The 22,403-nt window shown below is 43.1% G+C and overlaps 1 protein-coding gene across 2 annotated transcripts in view; it reads right to left on the reverse strand.

Annotated features, from left to right (window-relative positions):
- Window positions 1–1,575: 1,575 nt before the first annotated feature.
- STK3 (serine/threonine kinase 3) overlaps window positions 1,576–22,403 on the reverse strand; it is a 252,731-nt gene continuing 231,903 nt past the window's right edge. Inside the window, exons 11-12 of one of the 2 annotated variants that reach the window (XR_013217065.1) lie at window positions 2,439–3,592; window positions 1,576–2,388 (exon numbers count right to left, since the gene is read on the reverse strand). Coding sequence is in view for 1 of the 2 variants with exons in the window: in XM_077270873.1 (XP_077126988.1) it covers window positions 3,434–3,592 (159 nt within the window). In the remaining variant the exon portion in view is untranslated. Of the gene's footprint in view, window positions 3,593–22,403 lie in introns of both variants that reach the window. The other variant, XM_077270873.1, reaches the window with a different exon arrangement.

Raw genomic sequence — 22,403 nt, forward strand, 5'->3', positions numbered from 1 at the left:
AGACGTCTGGCAGCGTCACTCTCATAGGGAACGCAGGAGTACCTGGAGGAGCGAGCGTTCCGGTGTATGGTAGAATCAAGGTAGATGGCTATAAAGCTAAAGACTGGCCGAATCCTTGTTTAGATGACAGCGCTCTAAAGTGTATGGGGACCTTGAAGGTATAGAGTGCGGTATGGGCTACAAGGATTTCTTATAAATTTCTCTACATAAATGAGTGTCTTGGTGCTAGATCCAGTCTGATCTCGATCAAGTGGACCTCGTAAGATCTGTTCACCAAAACATGGAATTAGCATCCTGTGCATTCCCGTATCCAGCAGGAGCAGTGGGGCACATTTTATATACATGGGGTTTTTCTGCTTAACCATTAGTCTATTTTCAGAAGGGAACAAAATGTTTTACCCGTGAGACTATTTTTTCTCTTTTCTAGAAATAAAAACTAACTGAAAGCAAGAAACCCCCCCCCCATATAATTCAAATGGGACACAACTGCTTCAGGCTGACTTAGAATGCCAATTCCGTTTATATGCTCCAAACACAACAAATGGAAAAGATATACAGACATGTGAACATAGCCTTAGCTATGGAAACCTACAAAATAATGAAAAGAGAAGGTAACCTGACTTGTCTATGGTTTTAGTAGGATTTTAATTGTTTTTCTGGTTTGTAGAAATCTTGCAGAGGTTTAACAGGTGTTAATCTTCCACGATCTGCTGAGGTAGCAAAACATAGGCAGAGATGTGGGGGGAGGCTCCTGCTGCAGTCAATTTCCTCACAGCCGCACAAAGGATTGTGAAAAGGATTGGAAAGTTTTGTGCTGTCCTTGGGGACAAGAATTCTGTAAAACAAAGAATTACAGAATGTTGTGGCACATTTCCTGTTTAGTTGCCCTTTAACCCCTTCATGACCTTGGGATTTTCCGTTTTTCCGTGTTCGTTTTTCGCTCCCCTCCTTCACAGAGCCATAACTTTTTTATTTCTCCGTCCATATGAGGAAAACGGGAAAAAAATTCCAAGTGCGGTGAAATTGCCAAAAAAGTGCAATCCCACACTTGTTTTTTGTTTTGCTTTTTTGCTAGGTTCACTAAATGCTAAAACTGACCTGCCATTATGATTCTGCAGGTCATTACGAGTTCATAGACACCTAACATGACTAGGTTCTCTTTTATCTAAGTGGTGAAAAAAAATTCCAAACTTTGCTAAGAAAAAAAAAAAATAAAAATTGCGCCATTTTCCGATATCCGTAGCGTTTCCATTTTTCATGATCTGGGGTCGGTTGAGGGCTTATTTTTTGTGTGACGAGCTGGCGTTTTTAATGATACCATTTCGGTGCAGATACGTTCTTTTGATCGCCCGTTATTGCATTTTAATGCAATGTCACGGCGACCAAAAAAAACGTAATTCTGGCGTTTCGAATTTTTTTTCGCTACGCTGTTTAGCGATCAGGTTAATGCTTTTTTTTATTGATAGATCGGGCGATTCTAAACGCAGCGATACCAAATATGTGTAGATTTGATTTTTTTTTAATTGATTTATTTTGAATGGGGCGAAAGGGGGGTGATTTAAACTTATATATATATTTTTTTTTCCACATTTTTTTTTTTTTACTTTTGCCATGCTTCAATAGCCTCCATAGGAGGCTAGAAGCTGGCACAACTTGATCGCCTCTGCTACATAGCAGTGATCTTATGTTGGCTGCTATGTAGCAGAAAATCAGGTGTGCTGTGAGCGCCGACCACAGGGGGGCGCTCACAGCTACCGTGGATCAGTAACCATAGAGGTCTCAAGGACCTCTATGGTTACAATGTACAAGCATCGCCGACCTCCGATCATGTGACGGGGTCGGCGATGCGCTCATTTCCGGCCGCCCGGCCGGAAGCGCCGGTTAAATGCCGCTGTCTGCGTTTGACAGCGGCATTTAACTAGTTAATAGGCGCAGGCAGATCGCGATTCTGCCCGCGCCTATTACGGGCACATGTCAGCTGTTCAAAACAGCTGACATGACCCGGCTTTGATGCGGGCTCACCGCTGGAGCCCGCATCAAAGAGGGGCTTCTGACCTCGGACGTACTATCCCGTCCGAGGTCAGAAAGGGGTTAAAGGGTTTTCAAGATTGAGCCTAAATCTTAGGCTAGGTTCACATTGCATTAACAGCAGCCCATTCCAACACATGCGTTAAACGGGCTGCGTTAACGCGAGTGCCGACATGCCATCGCACCAGCGCAGATAGAGCTAGCAGATGCTCTTTCTGCGCTAGCGGTGACGGACCCGGAAACGCTGAAGCCCACGTCCCAGGATCCGTCACTCAATGATGGCACATCGCTAGCGCACGCCCATTTTGGGCGTGCACTAGCGATGCGCCCGAAATAGAGATTATTGGCAGCATTAACGGACTGCGTTACACCGCGTTATGCCACGGTGTAACACAGTCCGTCTAACAGACTGCCCTAACAATGTGAGCCCAGCCTTAGAGAGAGTGAAAAATGCTGAGTGGCCAAAATTAAAGCTTTTCTGATGCGAAGACAGAAGTGATCTGACACATTAGACATGAAAACCCTTATATTATATAAAGATTAAAAAAAAGCACTAAAACATGGACTTGTTGCAGACCTACGATTACCGCCTCTTTTGTATTCAGGATTCCTGCTGCTTCTTTAGGTACAGTACACCAAGGTGTGGGGGTGAGTGAGCTAAATTTATGGTCCCCGCAGACAATTACACTGACTAGTAGCATTTCTGCATCAAATCTTAATTTAGCATTTGGAACCCACAAACTAACTGTAATGGGCAAATTAAATTTCTTGGGAAAGTAAGCATTTTTCCGTACCCCCATGGAGCGATCCTGTGAAGTAGACATACATTAGGTTTAGAATTCAGTCTCGTAATGCAACACAAACAGAAAAAACCACAAAACAACAAAAAGCACAGAACACGTTTGGTCACTAATGTCCGAAACACTCAAATGTAACACGCAGAAATAAATAGATATGTTGTAACGTTAAGGCAAAAGAATAATTACCAAGGTGCGAACATACGTCCCTGAAAACTCTTGATATGAAGGAATATTAAAAGACTATGCTGGCTGCTGCTCCAGATGTAAAGGTCTTCCCACTCCTCTACAATACGACATGCAAAGACTAGGGTAGATAACGCTAGTTAAAAGAACTGGAGGGGAAACTAGTTCAGTGACAAAGCAAGTGGAGGATGGGGATAGAGTCGTCTGTAAGACCTAAAGGCGTAATTCTCAGGACCTTTTCACGCGGATAACGAGAAAAGAGGAAGAAAGCAATGTTCTTTGCAAGGATGGAGAAAGTTACACGAATTTACTCAACCACTGCTTCGTTGGGGAAAACATCTCTGTAATGTGACCACAGGTTTTATTTCTGGAGTTCCTAGAAATTGCTTATGTCCATTTGTTAAAAGGAGACTTGATCCTTATCAGAAGTTTTGTTGCCTTCGCTTCTTAGCATCCATTGCATCAAGAATGGGCTGCCTCTTTGCCGTGTACCTCTGCCGCAGTTCTTCTATCTCTCGCTCCATCATGGGGTCCAGAGCTTTTAGTCTCATCTGCAGCTCTTCAAAGCTTAAATTCTTCAACTGTTGGCGGAATTAGAGAACACGTTTTTGGTTAGCAAAGGAATACAGTGGACATAAATTAGGACACATACTGTAATTTATATAGTCAAGATTCAAGTAGTAGAGTAGAAAAGCCACCGACATAAATTAGGACACATACTGTAATTTATATAGTCAAGATTCAAGTAGTGGAGTAGAAAGGCCACCCCATCCTTGTTTTCCAAAGAGAACACATAGGCCTCCTCCCAAGTCATCAAGACACAGGATTTTCTCACTGGATTTTATGAGAGGGTGTGCAGGAGTCGGACCCTCCTCATTCATGGAGTTAAACCAAAATGTTGTGACTTTTACAAAAACTATAAAGACGCACAGCCAAAATAAATAAGAAATAGTATGCTTCCAGTGTAAACTGCCACACGAATGAAAAAAAAAAAAAAAAAGAGAAAGATGGAATACAGAAACAGGTGAACAACTATAAATGAAAAAGTAATACTTTGACACACTAACTCCAGGATTAAAAACAATTAGAACCAAACTCTGAAAGTATTACTGAGTACTACAGAAATACACAATGATAGATCCTCATGTAACACATGTAAGAATACCAGTGTATCATGAATATGAAGAAATGGATCAAGCCAAGATACCCAAATATAGCAGGCAAACCCTTTATCAGAAGAATAATAGATAATGAGCGCCAAAACCATAAGTGCCGACTGAAGAAATGGAGAGACCCAGGAACGGAGAGACCCAGGAACGGAGAGACCAAGGAACTGAGAGACCCAGGAACTGAGAGACCCAGGAACTGAGAGACCCAGGAACTGAGAGACCCAGGAACTGAGAGACCCAGGAACTGAGAGACCCAGGAACTGAGAGACCCAGGAACTGAGAGACCCAGGAACTGAGAGACCCAGGAACTGAGAGACCCAGGAACTGAGAGACCCAGGAACGTTGAGACCCAGGAACGTTGAGACCCAGGAACGGAGAGACCCAGGAACGGAGAGACCCAGGAACGGAGATGCCCAGGAACGGAGAGGCCCAGGGAACGGAGAGACCCAGGGAACGGAGAGACCCAGGGAACGGAGAGACCCAGGAACGGAGAGACCCAGGAACGGAGAGACCCAGGAACGGAGAGACCCAGGGAACGGAGAGACCCAGGGAACGGAGAGACCCAGGAACGGAGAGACCCAGGAACGGAGAGACCCAGGAATGGAGAGACTCCCGTCTTAATCGAGGCTCTGCCCATTTCAACAAAGCTCGGGAAAAATTGGTATAAAAACTCCAATAGATGAAAAAAATGTCTGTACTTTCAAGTTGCACCAAAATGTTGTGACTTTTCAAAGCTTGCACATCACTTTTTTGGAAGTAAAAGCTTTGATGCACCATAGGGTTGTATTTTAGTAACCCATGATTTTAACATGATCAAATGCAGAGGATCTTTTAATACCTTTTCCCCGTCTAAAGGGGCTGTTCAATTTAGACAACCCATTTTCATATGCATTATAAGGAAATACTGAGCTAATAAAGTGGCATCCACTATTCAGTACAAAGAGTATCTCCCACTCTGGAGGACCAGTCCTGTCCTGTATTAAACATACAACTCACCGATTTGAATGGGCACAGTGTAATGCTTCATTTATCCTGCTGCAGTGAGTCTTACTACCAACCTTCCCTCCCAATCGCAGATGATCGCTGAGGGTGCAGGTCCCAAAGATATTTTATGTTGTGTAGAGTAGGGAACTCAAGCCAGAAATTTGTAGGGCAAATTATTGCTTACTGGAGCCACAGGCAGTAAGAAACCAGTAGAAGCTGTGGGTCGACTACTGACTCATTCCCATTAAGAATAAGTTATCATTGATATTATTGTCTAATAACAAACACTTTTACTTATTCCTTGTAATACTTGGATAGGGCGGGTTCACAGGACAGGAGCTACTGTTCTGGCCGACATACACATTGGATAGCCGATTGCCGAATGCATGAGCGTTCGTCTGACACCCATCTATCATGACTCTCCTATACACAGGAACAATCGCTTATCACAGAAAACTTTTTCTGATCCCTTTCTCCTAATATCATCTGTCAGAGGGCAAGATGCGGGGCCACCATACCAAGACTGTTGGGTGATATCACCGATATTGGTGGATTCAGACAACTTTAGTCTAAAGCGCCTGGGTTCCTTTAACAGTGTGGCCCTCCACTCTAGCTCATTACGGGGGCCCCAAAGCTGGTTTAGAAATCCGCCTTGTAAAGGAAAGGACGTAGAGGACACTGAGAACATAGGCAGCTTTCACGTCCACCATCTTTGGAATTGCTAATGAGATAACACCTAGTGACCTCACATCATCCAACACATTACATGAGGACATTTTCTTGTTGCTACGATCAAAAACATGTCAGCCCACGATAATAATCATGTGTTATTGCTGAGGATTAGAGGTCATTTCCCTGATCTGATCAATGTTATGGCGGCAACAGCAGCTTGTGAATAAGAACTCGGCTTTATCATAGGAATAGCAGGCGTTTATCATGCAAGGATGGGATTTTTTTCCCCTTGTTTTAGTCTTAACAAAATCTTTTTAGCACTGTGATAGCTAATAGTAGAATGATCGGGTCCGATTTGTGCCTCATCACCCCATGTAAATGAGGTCCTCAAGAATTAAACCATATATGACTCGAGCACAGAACCAATTTTCTGACTGTCCTGGATGTAGATGTATACCGTCCCCGATCTCCTCCTGCGCTGCCTATTCTGTACCACCATCTCTTACGAGTTGTTCAATTATTCAGAGGCCACTCTGGATATCACCGTCATGGAGCGAGTAGATTTCAGGTATCCAGCAGGGTGCTATTTATTTTAAAGAAAGCTGCCTGAAGGCGCTATATTATATTGATCGGAGCTTTTTGCCACAGAGCTTCTGGACATAAATAATTGCTTCATGAAGCTGCTGTCTGGACCATCAAAAGGAAAAAGCATTCTGTGTGATTAATGAACCCAGGCAAACGTTTCTCTAAGTAACACCCGGAGCATTATTTACAGGTCACCACTACCACATGCCATGTGCCGGTATTCGGATACGTGCTATGAAAACAAAAATCAGCAAAAAAAAAAAAATGCAAATTAAGATTAATATTGTACAATGTGTATCACGATTGTGCTGGCGTACCAAGGCTAGACATGCTGGATGCCCCGACTATACATGTATTATAAGACATCATTGTCATTCCAGCAATGTTTGATCATCAAGGTGAGACCACCGATATCCGCCAACCGCCTCAGGGTCCCAGGAAAGCATTGAGCAATCCTTCCACATTGGATTTTTCCAGAGAAAGAATAGTCGGATCATGATGATTGATGACACAATCTCTAGAAAAAGAGGAGCAAACCAGAACTAAAGTAAAGCTTCCCACTTATTAGACACTGATGGATTATCCCACCATATTGGAGAACATTATGAGAAAATACCTTCTATGTTTTTCACTATTCACTACAATTACCAAGTTTCGGTGCTGGATGGGATCAGTTGTGGAGCGGAACAGCACAGTGCCATCCACTATATAGTGGTAACAGTCGGGTACTCCAGATCCAACCCCAATCATTCAAATGGGGCTGGATCTGCAGTTCAGGCCGTGGCCACTATATAGTGGATGGCGCTGTGCTGTTCCACTCCGCAAAGGACCAGATCCAGCAGCGGCCGTTACTGGGAACAGCGGATCGAAGGGGGTGTCAGGTGTTGCACCCCCAGCAATCTGATATTGGTGACTAATCCTAAGGATATGGCAAATATACAAAATTACCAAACAATCCGATTAACGGGACCCCATCAGCTGATTGATGTTGCCCAAAGCATGATCTGCATGAATCAGACTCAGATTGCACAACTAAAGCTAGGTACACATTTCGGAAACACTCTAACGTTTAAGAAAAAATGTAGTTTGAAGTCCCGGACCAGCTTCTCCCTGCAGCTCTTCGCGTTATGGACAGGTCTCCCCCACCAGAGTGTATCAGAGAAACGTATACCTGGCTGCAACCATGGTTTGGGCCGCATGAATCAGCAGGTTCCCCCTCAAAATATAATTTAAAAAAACCCGTTTAAATTGATTTTATACATCTTTTGATAAAGAATAGAAATGAAATCATAAAATAAAAAATAATAATTTGCCCCATACATGTATCTATAAGAAATCACCCAACCCTGGGCTAGGTAGATGACTAAAGACCATCAAACACATTAGATAAAAATGTACTAAATGTGGTAATCATCTGAGGTTTATGGGGACACCAACCTCTCCAATGAAACAGAATATTGGGAATGATCGGGATCAAGAAGTTGAAATTTTAACTTCCGATCCTGGTGTTTTCGGGGAAGGTAGCTATAGAAAACAAGTGGACGTTCAGCCAAGCATTCTTGTGTATAGGCAAGTCGGGAGAGATAGCTGATGACTGAATGGGTGCTCGGCCGACTGGCATCACGCATGTGTATCAAGCTATGGCAGATCACTCCACTGCTCCTTTCTTTAAAAACAATTAAATTTTTCGCTCGATGGGCAGCAAGATGACTCAGTGGTTAGCACTTTAACTTTGCAACAATTGTGTCCTGAATTCAAATCCCACCAAGAACAACATCTGCAAGGAGTTTGTACTGTATGTTCTCCCGGTGTTTGGGTTTCCTTTTGGGTTCTCCGCTTTCCTCCCACTCTCCAAGAACATAATGATAGGGAATTTAGATTGTGAGTCCCACTGGGGACTGTGATGATATCTGTAAAGCGCTTTGGAAATCGATGTCACTATATAAATGAGTAAAATAAATAAAATGTCTCAAATACAAACTAGTATAGCGTTCCGGCGCCTCTAATGTGCTCTGCATGCGGCACAGACATGGTGTCAGCCATAACACAATTCATCACAATGTTACATTGTGTAACATCTTCACATTTTTCATAGATGCATAATTATTCCCTATAAGGCTCCGTGTTCTTTTATAAGAAGCAATTCTGACATGAGGAATCAATCAGGACACAGTTCAGCTGCATTTACAACCCTCGCTCGGTCTTGTCACAGTCCGTGGAATTTTATAGTCTCATTAAGAATTACTCAAGAAAATATGGTCGATAAATCTGGGCACCTACTGCTTCACTTCATCTCTACGAGAGGTCGGAGACACGCACAGCGACACCAATGACACTCTGTTACTGGCCAGATCCATGGTTTCATTGCTGGGAGCAGGCTAGATGTGTTTTATGTTGTGTGCACCCTTCAGTTACAGCGGATCGGGGGTCTTTATGTGCCATACGTCAATCTGCACTCCCACCATAACATTCGCTGAGAACTATTTTGTCTGTATGGTCATTTGTCAGATGACACACTGGCTTTGTTAATCGCCAGAGGGGATGATCCGGTTGATACAAGCCTTCTGTTTTAATATTATGTTTCACATCTTTATCTGGACCTACAGTAACTATGGAAAACTATTGCATTGTTGACGTTGGCTTTCTCCCATACAACTCACGCTATTGCCATTTATTGGTACCTAACCAGCCGTTTAATCAATTATGACCAGGGACCCATCCACACACCATTTGCCCTTTATCAGTTTAGGAATTTCTGGCTAGTTATATAGATTGTGTCGCCCCAAAAAACTAGGCTGATCTGAATAGGATTCCAGCAAAGCTAAAAGCTGTAGTTGTGGCCATAATGAATATTAGTTGTCGGCTTCTATAAAACACCTAAATGTGAAACAAAATTCTCCATCACAACCACTGATGTCCACATTTACACCTATAGTATAAACATCTTCTGACAGAGTATCACAGAATCAATGTTGTTTTTTTTCTTTTTCCAAAACTGGTCTTTTTTTGCAATATATCTCAGGATATGACAAGCTAAGAGCAAAGATAAGGAAAGATACATCTCCGATTATTGTTATTAAAAAAGTGAAATGCCCTGTAATTGTTAATAGAAAGCTCAATAGAAACAGACAACATTTGGCAGTAAAATGCTCATCGGTGTGACTGTGATGTTTTACTGCAGTGAAAAGCCAGGGTCGTCCATCTGGCTAATCGTTACTCGGACGTGTCCGCTCTTCGCCAGTCGTTACACTGGCTGCCCATTCATTACAGGATACAATTCAAAGTACTTGTTCTCACCCACAAAGCTCTCCACAGTGCGGCACCCCCTTACATCTCCTCCCTCATTTCTGTCTATCGGCCTAGCCGACCGCTGCGCTCTGCAAACGACTTTCGTCTAACCTCTGCACTAATCCGTACCTCCCACTCCCGACTCCAAGACTTCTCTCCCGTGCTGCTCCAATCCTCTGGAATGCTCTACCCCAAGATATTAGGACCATCCACAACTTGCATAGTTTTAGGCGCTTGCTCAAAACTCATTTGTTCAGAGCGGCCTATCACGTTCCCTAATCAGTCATTTTATGTTTGTGTGTGTGTAGCCCATTCACTATCTCCATCTACCCCCCACCCCCTGAAGATGGCTGGACCATCATTGTAAATACATCATTGTAAATACACACCTGTGCTTTGTATCTCCCCACCTCATTGTAGATTGTAAGCTCTCACGAGCAGGGTCGTCTTATTTTGTCTCATTTTGCTTTATTACTGTATTGTTAATATTGTTACCTATGACTGTTGTGTTTGAAACTGTTAAACTGTAAAGCGCTGCGGAATATGTTGGCGCTATATAAATAAAGATTATTATTATTATTATTATTATTATTAATCCCTTAACGACCGCCGATACGCCTTTTAATGGCGGCCGCTAAGGGTACTTAAACCACAGCGCCGTTAATTAACGGCGCTGTGGAAAAAGTGAATAGCGCCCCCCAGAGTCGGATTTTCTCTGGGGTCTCGGTTGCCGAGGGTAGCCGAGACCCCAGAGAACATGATTCGGGGGGTTTTTACCGACCCCCGAGTTGCGATTGCCGGTAATTAACCGTTTACCAGCGGTCGCAAAAAAAAAAAAAAAAAATGCGATTTGCCATTTAATTTCTCTGTCCTCCGATGTGATCGCACATCGGAAGACAGAGAAATAGTGTCCCCGATGGCCCCCAATACTGACCTATCTCCCCCGGTGCTCCTCGTGGCTCCCGATGGGCGCCGCCATCTTTTTTCTGGGAAAAAAATGGCGGGCGCATGCGCAGTGCGCCCGCCGCCCGGCACCCGGAAGATCTTTGGGGTCTCGGCTGCCGGGGGTAGCCGAGACCCCAAAGAACATGATCGGGGTCGGTTTTTACCGACCCCTGTTTTGCGATCGCCGGTAATTAACTGTTTACCGGCGACCGCAAAAAAAAAAAAGAAAGAAAGCGATCTGTAATTCTCTGTCCTCTGATGTGATCGTACATCAGAGGACAGAGAAATAGGGGGATTCGGGGACCCTATCATACTCACTCGGTGTCCCCGGGTCCTCCTGCGTCTCCTCTTGCCGGCCGGCTTCTTCCTCTGCAAAGAAAATGGCGGGCGCATGCGCAGTGCGCCCGCCATCTGCTGCCATCTGCCGGCCGGCAGGAGAGACGAGTTGGGGCTAAAATTAGGGTTAGGCTACTTTCACACTAGCGTTTTTTGGCTTCCGTCGCAATGCGTCGTTGGAGAAAAAACGCATCCTGCAAAAGTGCTTGCAGGATGCGTTTTTTTCCTTATTGACTTGCATTAGCGACACATTGCGACGGATTGCCACACGTCGCATCCGTCGTGCGACGGATGCGTCGTGCTTTGGCGGACCATCGGCACAAAAAAACGCTACATGTAACTTTTTTTTGTGCGACGTGTCCGCCATTTCCGACCGCGCATGCGCGGCCGGATCTCCGCCCCCGCACCTCACAATGGGGCAGCGGATGCGTTGAAAAAAACAGCATCCTCTGCACCCGTTGTGCGGCGCTTACAACGCTAGCGTCGGTACGTCGGCCCGACACACTGCGATGGGCCGAGTACGACGCTAGTGTGAAAGTAGCCTTAGGCTTCATTGCGTCGCAATGCGTCAGCCCGACGTACCGACACACGTTGTGAAAATTGTGCACAACGTGGGCAGTGGATCCAACACAACAAAACAATGGAGTAAACATAGAATCTCAAAAATCATTATAAAAATGCTCAGTTTATTACATAAATATCAAAAGACAATTCAATCATATAAATAAAATGTACAAAATGCAGGAAAAATCCAAGAAACAAACTAGTGGTACAGCAGTTTTTCAACGCATCCGCTGACCTGTCTATGTCTTGGGGAGGAGGGGGCAGAGTTACGGCCACACATGCGCGGAAATGGCGGACGCGACGTACAAAAAAAAAGGTTACATTGAACTTTTTTTGTGACGATGGTCCGCCAAAACACAACGGATCCAGTGCACGATGGACGCGACGTGTGGCCATCCGTCGGTAATACAAGTCTATGGGCAAAAAAGGCATCCTGTGGGCACATTTGCAGGATCCGTTTTTTGACCAAAATGACGGATTGTGACGGATGCCACACGACGCAAGTGTGAAAGTAGCCTTAGGGTTAGGGCTAAAGTTAGGGCTAGGGTTAGGGTTAAATTTAGGGTTAGGATTGGGACTAAAGTTAGGGTTAGGGCTAGGGTTGGGGCTAAAATTAGGGTTAGGGTTGGGGCTAAAGTTAGGGATAGAGTTGGGATTAGGGTTAGGGTTTGGATTAGGGTTGGTATTAGGGTTACGGTTGGGATTAGGGTTACGTTTGGGATTATGGTTGGGATTAGGGTTAAGGTTAGGGTTGGGATTAGGGGTGTATTGGGATTAGGGTTAGGTTTGAGGTTAGGGTTGAGATTAGGGTTAGGGGTGTGTTGGATTTAGGGTTTTGATTAGGATTATGGTTAGAGTTGAGATTAGGGCTGTTTTGGGGTTAGGGTTGTGATTATCGTTAGGGTTGTGATTAGGATTATGGATCGGGTTGAGATTAGGGTTAGGGGTGTGTTGGAGTTAGGGTTGGAGTTAGAATTGGGGGGTTTCCACTGTTTAGGTACATCAGGGGGTCTCCAAACACGACAGACAATTTTGCGCTAAAAAAGTCAAATGGTGCTCCATCCCTTCTGAGCTCTGCCGTGCGCCCAAACAGTGGTTTACCCCCACATATGGGGCATCAGCGTACTCGGGATAAATTGGACAACAACTTTTGGGGTCCAATTTCTCCTGTTACCCTTGTGAAAATAAAAACTTGGGGGCTAAAAATCTTTTTTGTGGGAAAAAAAATATTTTTTTATTTTCACTACTCTGCATTATAAACTTCTGTGAAGCACTTGAGCATTCAAAGTTCTCCCCACATATCTAGATAAGTTCCTTAGGGGGTCTAGTTTCCAAAATTTGGTCACTTGTGGGGGGTTTCTACTGTTTAGGTACATCAGGGGCTCTGCAAACGCAACATAACACCCACAGACAATTCTATCAAAGTCTGAATTCCAAAATGGCGCTCCTTCTCTTCCGAGCTCTGCCGTGTGCCCAAACAGTGGTTTACCCCCACATATGGGGTACCAGCATACTCAGGACAAATTGGAGAACAAATATTGGTGTCCAATTTCTCTTGTTACCCTTGTGAAAATAAAAACTTGGGGGCTAAAAAATCTTTTTTGTTAAAAAAAATATATTTTTTATTTTCACGACTCTGCATTATAAACTTCTGTGATGCACTTGGGCATTCAAAGTTCTCACTACACATCTAGATAAGTTCCATGGGGGGTCTAGTTTCCAAAATGGGGTCACTTTGGGGGGGTTTCTACTGTTTAGGCACATCAGGGGCTCTCCAAACGCGACATGGCGTCCGATCTCAATTCCAGTCAATTTTGCATTGAAAAGTCAAATGGCGCTCCTTTGCTTCCGAGCTCAGCCATGCGCCCAAACAGTGGTTTACCCCCACATATGGGGTGTCGGCGTACTCAGGACAAATTGTACAACAACTTCTGGGGTCCATTTTCTCCTGTTACCCTTGGTAAAATAAAAATTTGGAGGCAAAAAGATCATTTTTGTAGAAAAAATGCGATTTTTTTATTTTCACGGCTCTACGTTATAAACTTCTGTGAAGCACCTCGGGGTTTAAAGTGCTCACCACACATCTAGATAAGTTCCTTAAAGGGTCTAGTTTCCAAAATGGTGTCATTTGTGGGGGGTTTCCACGGTTTAGGCACATCAGGGGCTCTCCAAACGTGACATGGCGTCCGATCTCAATTCCAGCCAATTCTACATTGAAAAAGTAAAACGACACTCCTTCTCTTCCAAGCTCTGCGGTGCGCCCAAACAGTGGTTTACCCCCACATATGGGGTATCGACGTACTCAGGAGAAATTGCACAACAACTTTTGTGGTCTAATTTCTCCTGTTACCCTTGTGAAAATAAAAATTTGGGGGCAAAAAGATCATTTTTGTAGAAAAAATGCGATTTTTTATTTTCACGGCTCTACGTTATAAACTTCTGTGAAGCACTTGGGGGTTCAAAGTGCTCACCACACATCTAGATAAGTTCCTTAAGGGGTCTAGTTTCCAAAATGGTATCACTTGTGGGGGGTTTCCACTGTTTAGGCACATTAGGGGCTCTCCAAACGCGACATGGCGTCCGATCTCAATTCCAGCCAATTCTGCATTGAAACAGTCAAACGGCGCTCCTTCACTTCCAAGCTCTGCGGTGCGCCCAAACAGTGGTTTACCTCCACATATGGGGTATTGGCGTACTCAGGAGAAATTGCACAACAAAATTTGTGGTTAAATTTCTGTTTTTACACTTGTGAAAATTAAAAAAAATGGTTCTGAAGTAAAATGTTTGCAAAAAAAAGTTAAATGTTCATTTTTTTCTTCCGCATTGTTTCAGTTCCTGTGAAGTACGTAAAGGGTTAATAAACTTCTTGAATGTGGTTTTGAGCAGCTTGAGGGGTGCAGTTTTTAGAATGGTGTCACACTTGGTTATTTTCTATCATATAGACCCCTCAAAATGACTTCAAAGGTGATGTGGTCCCTAAAAAAAACATGGTGTTGTAAAAATGAGAAATTGCTGGTCAACTTTTAACCCTTATAACTCCCTAACAAAAAAAAATTTTGTTTCCAAAATTGTGCTGATGTAAAGTGGACATGTGGGAAATGTTATTTATTAACTATTTTTCGTGACATATCTCTCTGATTTAAGGGCATAAAAATACAAAGTTTGAAAATTGCAAAATTTTAAAAATTTTCGCCATATTTCCGTTTTTTTCATAAATAATCGCAAGTAATATCGAAGAAATGTTACCACTAACTTGAAGTACAATATGTCACGAAAAAACAATCTCAGAATCAGCGGGATCCGTTAAAGCGTTCCAGAGTTATAACCTCATAAAGTGACAGTGGTCAGAATTGTAAAAATTGGCTCGGTCATTAAGTATCAAATTGGCTCTGTCACTAAGGGGTTAAAAGCAGTAATTACTGTCGTATCATCACCAAATTGACTAGCATCTGTGAAAGTAGACAGACTGGGAAGCATCTCTAGAATATTTTACTACCAGACACAAGCTATTGGTTAAAGGGGCTGTCTGTCATATTTTCTGTTTCTTTTTTTTTAAGAGCGCCTCCACCTCCTGACTTCCTGTGTGTCGGAGGGCAGTGCACTCCTGAAAGCGGGGTTCCCGGATGCTGCCATCAAGGGCCTTTGCTGCAGCCGCATCAGAAGAGAGCTGGGCGACTGAAGATGGCCAGATCCAGCGATTAGAACCAGGGCTGTGGAGTCAGTAAGCCAAACCTCCGACTCGGGACTCCTCAATTTCCACGACCGACTCCACAGCCCTGTTCAGAACAACGCTTACATGCTCTGTTGGAAAGTGCTTGCAAGTGTTGCGCTACTAGCAAAGGAGAAAAGCCACCTTTGACAGACTTGCAGAAGTGGTCGGTAACCTAGGCAATGAACAGTAAACAATAACATTAAAAATCCCTCCATTCTTGTGAACACTGAGGATTTTTATTAAGAGGAAGATTGCAAAGCTGCTTGTCTGAACAAGTACCGTACTTAGGCTATGTGCACACGTTGCGGATTGGGGTGCAGAATTTTCTGCACAAAATCTGCATCTCCTGGCAGAAAACGCAAGTGCGGATTTTCTGCCTTTTTTTTGCGGAACTGATGCAGATTTTGTGCGGATTTTCAGTATTTTTTACCCCTGCGGATTTCTATAATGGAAGGGGTCAAACGCTGCAGTTCCGCACAAAAGAAGAAGCATGCTACTTCTTTTGATCCGTAGCGGATTTCATGCGGATTTTTCCGCACCATTAGCACAGCATTTTTTTTTTCTATTGATTTATATTGTACTGTAAATCAATTTGCGGAACTGCAGCATTTCTGTGCTGAAAAATCCGCTGCGGGTCCGCACTAAATCCGCATCGTGTGCACACAGCCTAAAGGGGAGACAATCCATTTAAAGCCCCATGTGTCACTGCTACTATATATTTCTTTACAACTAATGACATTTCCACTGGAGACCTAAAATCTCCTTACGCAGACAGCTTTTCATTGTAGCAACAAGCCCTTGACAAAACGAAAAAAATCTTTGGTCCAACTTTCACACATACTGCAACTGAAAGCCGTCCAGGTGACACTAGGATTATACTGGCTTAATCTACTCTGTCTCATTGTTGAGGAGGAGACAAAGGAACAATGGAGGATGAAATACTCCTGTTCAGGAGCTTGGTGACGTGTGCAGGGCAGACATCATGCACACTGTACAAGACACCTGTGCCCCATTATTGTGTGCAACAGACATCATAAGAGAAGACATCCTCCTGGATGTCTGGTTTATTATGTCAGACATCTGCTGACATCAAGCTTTGGGAGGAATAGGAATGAATTCAGGAGAGACACTTATTATTACTACTATTTTTTCATTTTATTCTATATCTTATTTTTACATTTCTTATGCAAATAGCTTCTGCTTTACAGAACAACTAAACATTTGCAAAAAAGTTTTTTATCCTTGCATTCCCTTGAGACAGATAGGGTCCAAGTTCTGCGACCACCACTGATCGATCAACAGATCCCTAAGATCTGTGCCGCTCAGGAGACAGGAGCGTGCACAGAAAGCATACGGATTCAATAGCAGGTCTGCTGATCCCTTCTGATGTTACAACACTGATCACTTGCACCTAAAGAGGTTGTACCAGCTTTGAAAGTTATGCTCCATTCGTGGAAAGGGAATAAAGTACCTGATCATTGAATGTTCCACCGCTGAGAGCCCACTGATCCTGAGAGCCGGGATACTGAAGGGCACCATGTGAATGGAGTGGTGATCGATCATGCGCCTTGCTTTCTTAGTGCGAATGCGAACACCAGCCACACGCTGAGCTCGGCTAAACTCCGGAGGTGCGATATCAAATGAATGGAGCAGAGGAAGGATGGTCGACCACTTCTCTATTTACACCCAATTCTTGGGATCGGTGAAGGTCTGAGTAGTAGGGTTACCAGGGATGTGGAGGATAGGGGATATCTTACAAACTTTTGTCAAAATTAAATGGATTCACAAATTAAGGGATTGATTAAACAAACATATTAAAATTGGAATCTGTAATACACACCTTAAAGGTTATTAATCTCTACTCAACTCGATAAAAATTTAATGTTCCATGTGGCTGGTCACGTTCTTTTTGCAATTCACTGCAAACTTGTATGAATATAAATTCGACATGAAGCTCCCTCCACGGCTACCTATTTGATTTTCTCCCACCATGTGGGAATCATCTCCAATTATTCTTATACATTTATGCATATGAACAACAAATCTCTCTGTAAACCTGGATAACCTGCCTTAGCTGTATACAGACATGCATTTCAATGACGACCTGTGCATTTCTTCACATATATAATGGGCACTCAGTCTGTATCAAAACTATTTTCTATTTCATTCTTATTTTGCCACTTATGTGACACTAAGAACAGCCTGTACACACTCGGCTTAGGTGTCTCTCCAATGACAGGGCATAAAACAAATATAAACAATCACATATAACAACATCAGCTCCACATCAACATTGGCATCACAGCTGAGCCCATTGGCTGAGGTGGTCACGTGGTGTCCCCGATCCAGCAAAAAACGTCCACAGTCGTGGAGAACCGATGCTGGAGTGCGAGGGGGTAACTACAGCTGACTTATTTTTTTCATACAACTCCAAAAATGTAGGACTTGTGCAAAATGTTCTAAAAATAAGAATGCAAGGATTTGGAAATCTCATACTATATTTTATTCACAGAACTTAGAGCACAGATCAGAAGGTGAACGTTGGACATTTTTCTCTTCCAATTGAAAAAAATTGATGGCAGCAATACATGTCAAAAAAGTTGGGCCTGGGCCTTGTCTACCATTGCGTATCGTCCTCTCTTTTTACAAAAGTCTGGAGACGTCTGAGAAGTGAGCCGACCAATTGCTGAAGTTTTAGGAGAAGAAAGTTCTCCCATTCTGGTCTGATGTAGGATTCTTGCTACTCCACAGTCCTGGGTCTCCTTTGCCAGATTTTTCGCTTCATACTGTGGCAAATGTTTTCTATTGGTGAAAGGTCTTGACTACAGGAGGCCATTTCATCACCTGAACTCTTCTTCCGAGAAGCCATGATGTTGTGATGGATGGAGTAAGTGGTTTAGTATTGTCTTGCTGAAATATGCAAGGCCTTCCCTGAAATAGACATTACCTGGATGGGAGCATATGTTGTTCGAAGGAATCTAGATAATGCTCAGCAATGATAGTACCCTTCAAGATGGTTAACCTGCCCAAGAAATATGTACTAACGCACCCCCATAGCATCAGAGATACAGGCCTTTGGACCGTGTGCTGATCAGCTGGATGGTCCCTTCTCCTCCGGAGTCCACAGGATGAGACTTCCGTGGTTTATATAAAGAATTTCATCTTTTGATTCATATGACCACAGAACAGTTTTCCATTTTTGCCTCAGTTCATTTTAAATAAAGGTACCTTCACACTGACCAACTTTCCAACGATAACGATAGCGATCCGTGACGTTGCAGCGTCCTGGATAGCGATATCGTTGTGTTTGACACGCAGCAGCGATCTGGATCCTGCTGTGATATCGTTGGTCGGAGCTTAAAGTCCAGAACTTTATTTGGTCGTCAGATCGTCGTGTATCGTTGTGTTTGACAGCAAAAGCAACGATGCCAGCAATGTTTTACAATGGTAACCAGGGTAAATATCGGGTTACTAAGCGCAGGGCCGCGCTTAGTAACCCGATATTTACCCTGGTTACCATTGTAAAAGTAAAAAAAAAAACACTACATACTCACCTTCTGATGTGTGTCACGTCCCCCGGCGTCCGCGCTGCTGTTCAGAGCTTCCTGCACTGAATGTGTCAGTGCCGGCCGTAAAGCAAAGCACAGCGGTGACGTCACCGCTCTGCTTTAGGGCCGGCGCTTACACAGTGCAGGGAAGCGGACGCCGGGGGACCCGACAGGCACCGGAATGTAAGTATGTAGTGTTTGGTTTTTTTACATTTACACTGGTAACCAGAGTAAACATCGGGTTACTAAGCGCGGCCCTGCGCTTAGTAACCCGATGTTTACCCTGGTTACCCGGGGACTTCGGCATCGTTGGTCGCTGGAGAGCTGTCTGTGTGACAGCTCTCCAGGGACCACACAACGACGAAACAGCGACGCTGCAGCGATCGGCATCGTTGTCTATATCGCTGCAGCGTCGCTTAATGTGACGGTACCTTAAGAGAAGCATTCCTGAGCCCATGCTGTGGTTTGAATGACAAAATCATGCCTGTGTTGCCTGAGGACCTGTAGATCACGAGATTCCAATATTGACTGTCTGCCCTCTCCCTTGTGCACATGGATTTCTGTAAATGGTGGGATATTCAAAGTCTTAGCAATTTTACAATGAGAAACATTTTTATGAAAAGATTCTACAGTTTTTAGATGCAATTGTCCATAGATTGGTAAACCTATGACCATCTTTGCATCTGGAAGACTCTGCCTCTCTATCATGCTTTTTTTCTAAGCACTTATTCTTACTCTCCTCTTTCCTCCATAGTTAGGTGTAACCAGTTTCTCCATGAGTTGGCAGCATTGTTTTAAAAAAGTTGGATTTCAGTTGTATTTTCAGATGAATGCCGGTTTTCCACTGGCAAGCAGGTGAGATATATCTGGGATATAACTGGCCTATTAGAGGAGATTGGCCCATTAGGTAAAAGTGGTCTATTTGGTGATATTATAGAGGCCCATTAGGTGAGAAAGGAGATTTCCATGATAAAATATATTATCATGTTTCTTAAATTCCCTTCTACTTACGATTTATGCCAAATTAGTTGAAAGAACAGTGACCTGAGAAGACAAAATTGCAGAAGCGTCGATGCAGCAACATCTGAATAAGTTGATGTGGACTCGAAACACTTATGCCCGTCATCTAAAGACAGTGGGCGGTTGGGAAATGGTTAGCCGACTCAAGTTATACGCACACAGGTGAGGTCTGACATGTAGTTGATCATGGATTCTGTGAAATCCAGTAACAATCCAGATAACAGATTCTGTGGTTTACCCTGATGAAGAAGCAGGTTAGCTTCGAAACACGTTGATAAAAACTGCATTTGCACTTTCAAGGTTTTCTACTACATTTTTACTACTGGCAGGAGAGTTTTATCTCCGCTTTCTATTGTTGCACAAACAATCCATAAGGACATAGTATGTTTTCTGGCTTGCTTGAAAAATAATTATATTTCCAGCGTCAATCAATATAATTGATAAAAGGGCATGTTGATGGCCTTGCTTGGTAAAATTAAAAATGGTCACTGTTTTTCCTCAAATAATTATGGAGAGGCAGCAGATAAATACCATACTTGCAGGTTTTAACCTCTAGAAATGGCAGCCTGTGCTTCAGTAGTAAGGGTCAATACAGAAGAAAAAGCACATATCCATGTACCCAAGGCAATAGTCTGTTGTCAGCCAGTGGCTTCAGCTTTGATATGCTATCTTGGACTTCAGAACATCATGAAAAGATTTGATGACAAAAGTGAAAAAAAAAATGTCAAGAAGTGAAGTCTCAAGAGCTTTAAAAAAAAGTCTTAATATATGCGGAGCTCGGTGATTGTGCAGCTCAGGAACTTGACACGCTATACATCAGCTTTTATCGCTGCTTCAGAACGAGAAAAGTCCACATTTCATCTTCAATCCTTTTTTCAGGGCTACTCTCTCTGCCTGCGGAGCAGTTTGAAAGGAAGAGAGAATAAAACCTGAGAATTCACAAATTCTTCTTAAAATGTGAAAGTGGCTTTATACAGAAAAGTCAGAATATGTGCAGCCAAATCTCATTACTATAATGCTTTATGTCCCTTGTACTCCAGAGATACGGAGCGATAACATGGAAAACGGCCAACCTCTGCCTGACAGATGGATGAAAGATCACATTATCCGTGCAGCGACCCTTTCACAAAGCCTACCTATAGAGAAACTATCATACACAGGTAATAGAAGGGAACTGAATATGACCAGTGTCCGTAAATTTGGTGCTTAGCTAGCGGTCACTTGCCATAAGTATGGTACTTTGTTTCACACTGTAAATGCTGTCGTTCTCCTGAATCCTGCGCTGTTTTTCTTCTGCTCCCGTGCTTTTCCGTTCCTGAGATATGTACCTCTCTTCCCGATGTATTCTTGTTAGTTAAGTGGGCATCATCATATATTCTGGGGGAGGATTATGCCCAATTGGCTAACAAGACTAGATTTATATACAGGGAAGAAAGAACTTCATCTCAGAAATAGAGAGGCGCTGGAACCAAAGAAAAACAACATAGGATTCAGGAGAACAGAAGAAAAAGAAGGAGACTAGAAAAATCCATATTTCTCACAAGTGATGGGTCCTTGTTAAAGAGATTGCCCTCCACTGATTTTTTAATTAGTACAGCATGCCAGTGATTGGCTGCTGCAGTCACATGCCAGTCTGGTTTCAAGCCCCACGAAACCCAAGCAGTGGTGCAAGACAAGAAACAGATTTGTAAGCATAAAAAAAAATCAGGAGCCAAGTTCCTCTTGTTTTTTTCACATACAGGACATGTTGAACATTACAGGGTCACTTTGCATAAACACACAGATAGATACGTCAGCATTTTAGGCAGCACTACAACATAAATGAACGGACATGCCATCGTACTGATATAGATTTATTATAAATACAGTCAAGGCCAAGAGTGTTAGAACTGTTCCAGAAAATTAAGTATTTTTCCCAGAAAATTATTGCATTTACACATGTTTTGTTATACATATGTTTATTTCCTTTTTTTGCATTGTCCCAATACACAGAAAGAAAAAAAAAGCCAAGTTGGAAAAAGTTTCACACAAAACCCCTAAAATGGGCCGGACACAAATGTTGGCACCCTCCACTTAATATTTGGTTGCACACAATTTGGAATAAATAACTGCAATCAATCACATCTCATAACCATTAACAAGCTTCTTACACCCCTCAACTCGAATTTTGGACCGCTTTACTTTTCCAAACTGCTCCAGACTCTCATATTTAAAGGCTCCTTCTCCTAACGGCAATTTTAAGATTACTCTAAGGTTTTCAATGGTATTTAGATCAGTATTCATTGCTGGTCACTTGAGAACTCTCCAGTGCTTTTTTCCAGCCATTTCTGGTTGCTTATTGAAGTATGTATGGGGTCATTGTCCTGTTAGAAGACCCATGACCTAGGACACAAACCCAGCTTTCTAACACTGGGCACTACATTGCGACCCAAAATGCCTTGGTAAACTTCAGATTTCATGATGCCTTACACACACACAATCAAGGTGCCCAGAAGTGGTAAAACAACCCCAAAACATCTTTGAACCTCCACCATATTTGACTGTAGGTAGTGTATTCCTTTCTTTGTAG

Source organism: Ranitomeya variabilis, chromosome 6 (genome assembly GCF_051348905.1).
Source record: "Ranitomeya variabilis isolate aRanVar5 chromosome 6, aRanVar5.hap1, whole genome shotgun sequence".
In the NCBI taxonomy this organism is placed as follows: Eukaryota; Metazoa; Chordata; class Amphibia; order Anura; family Dendrobatidae; genus Ranitomeya; species Ranitomeya variabilis.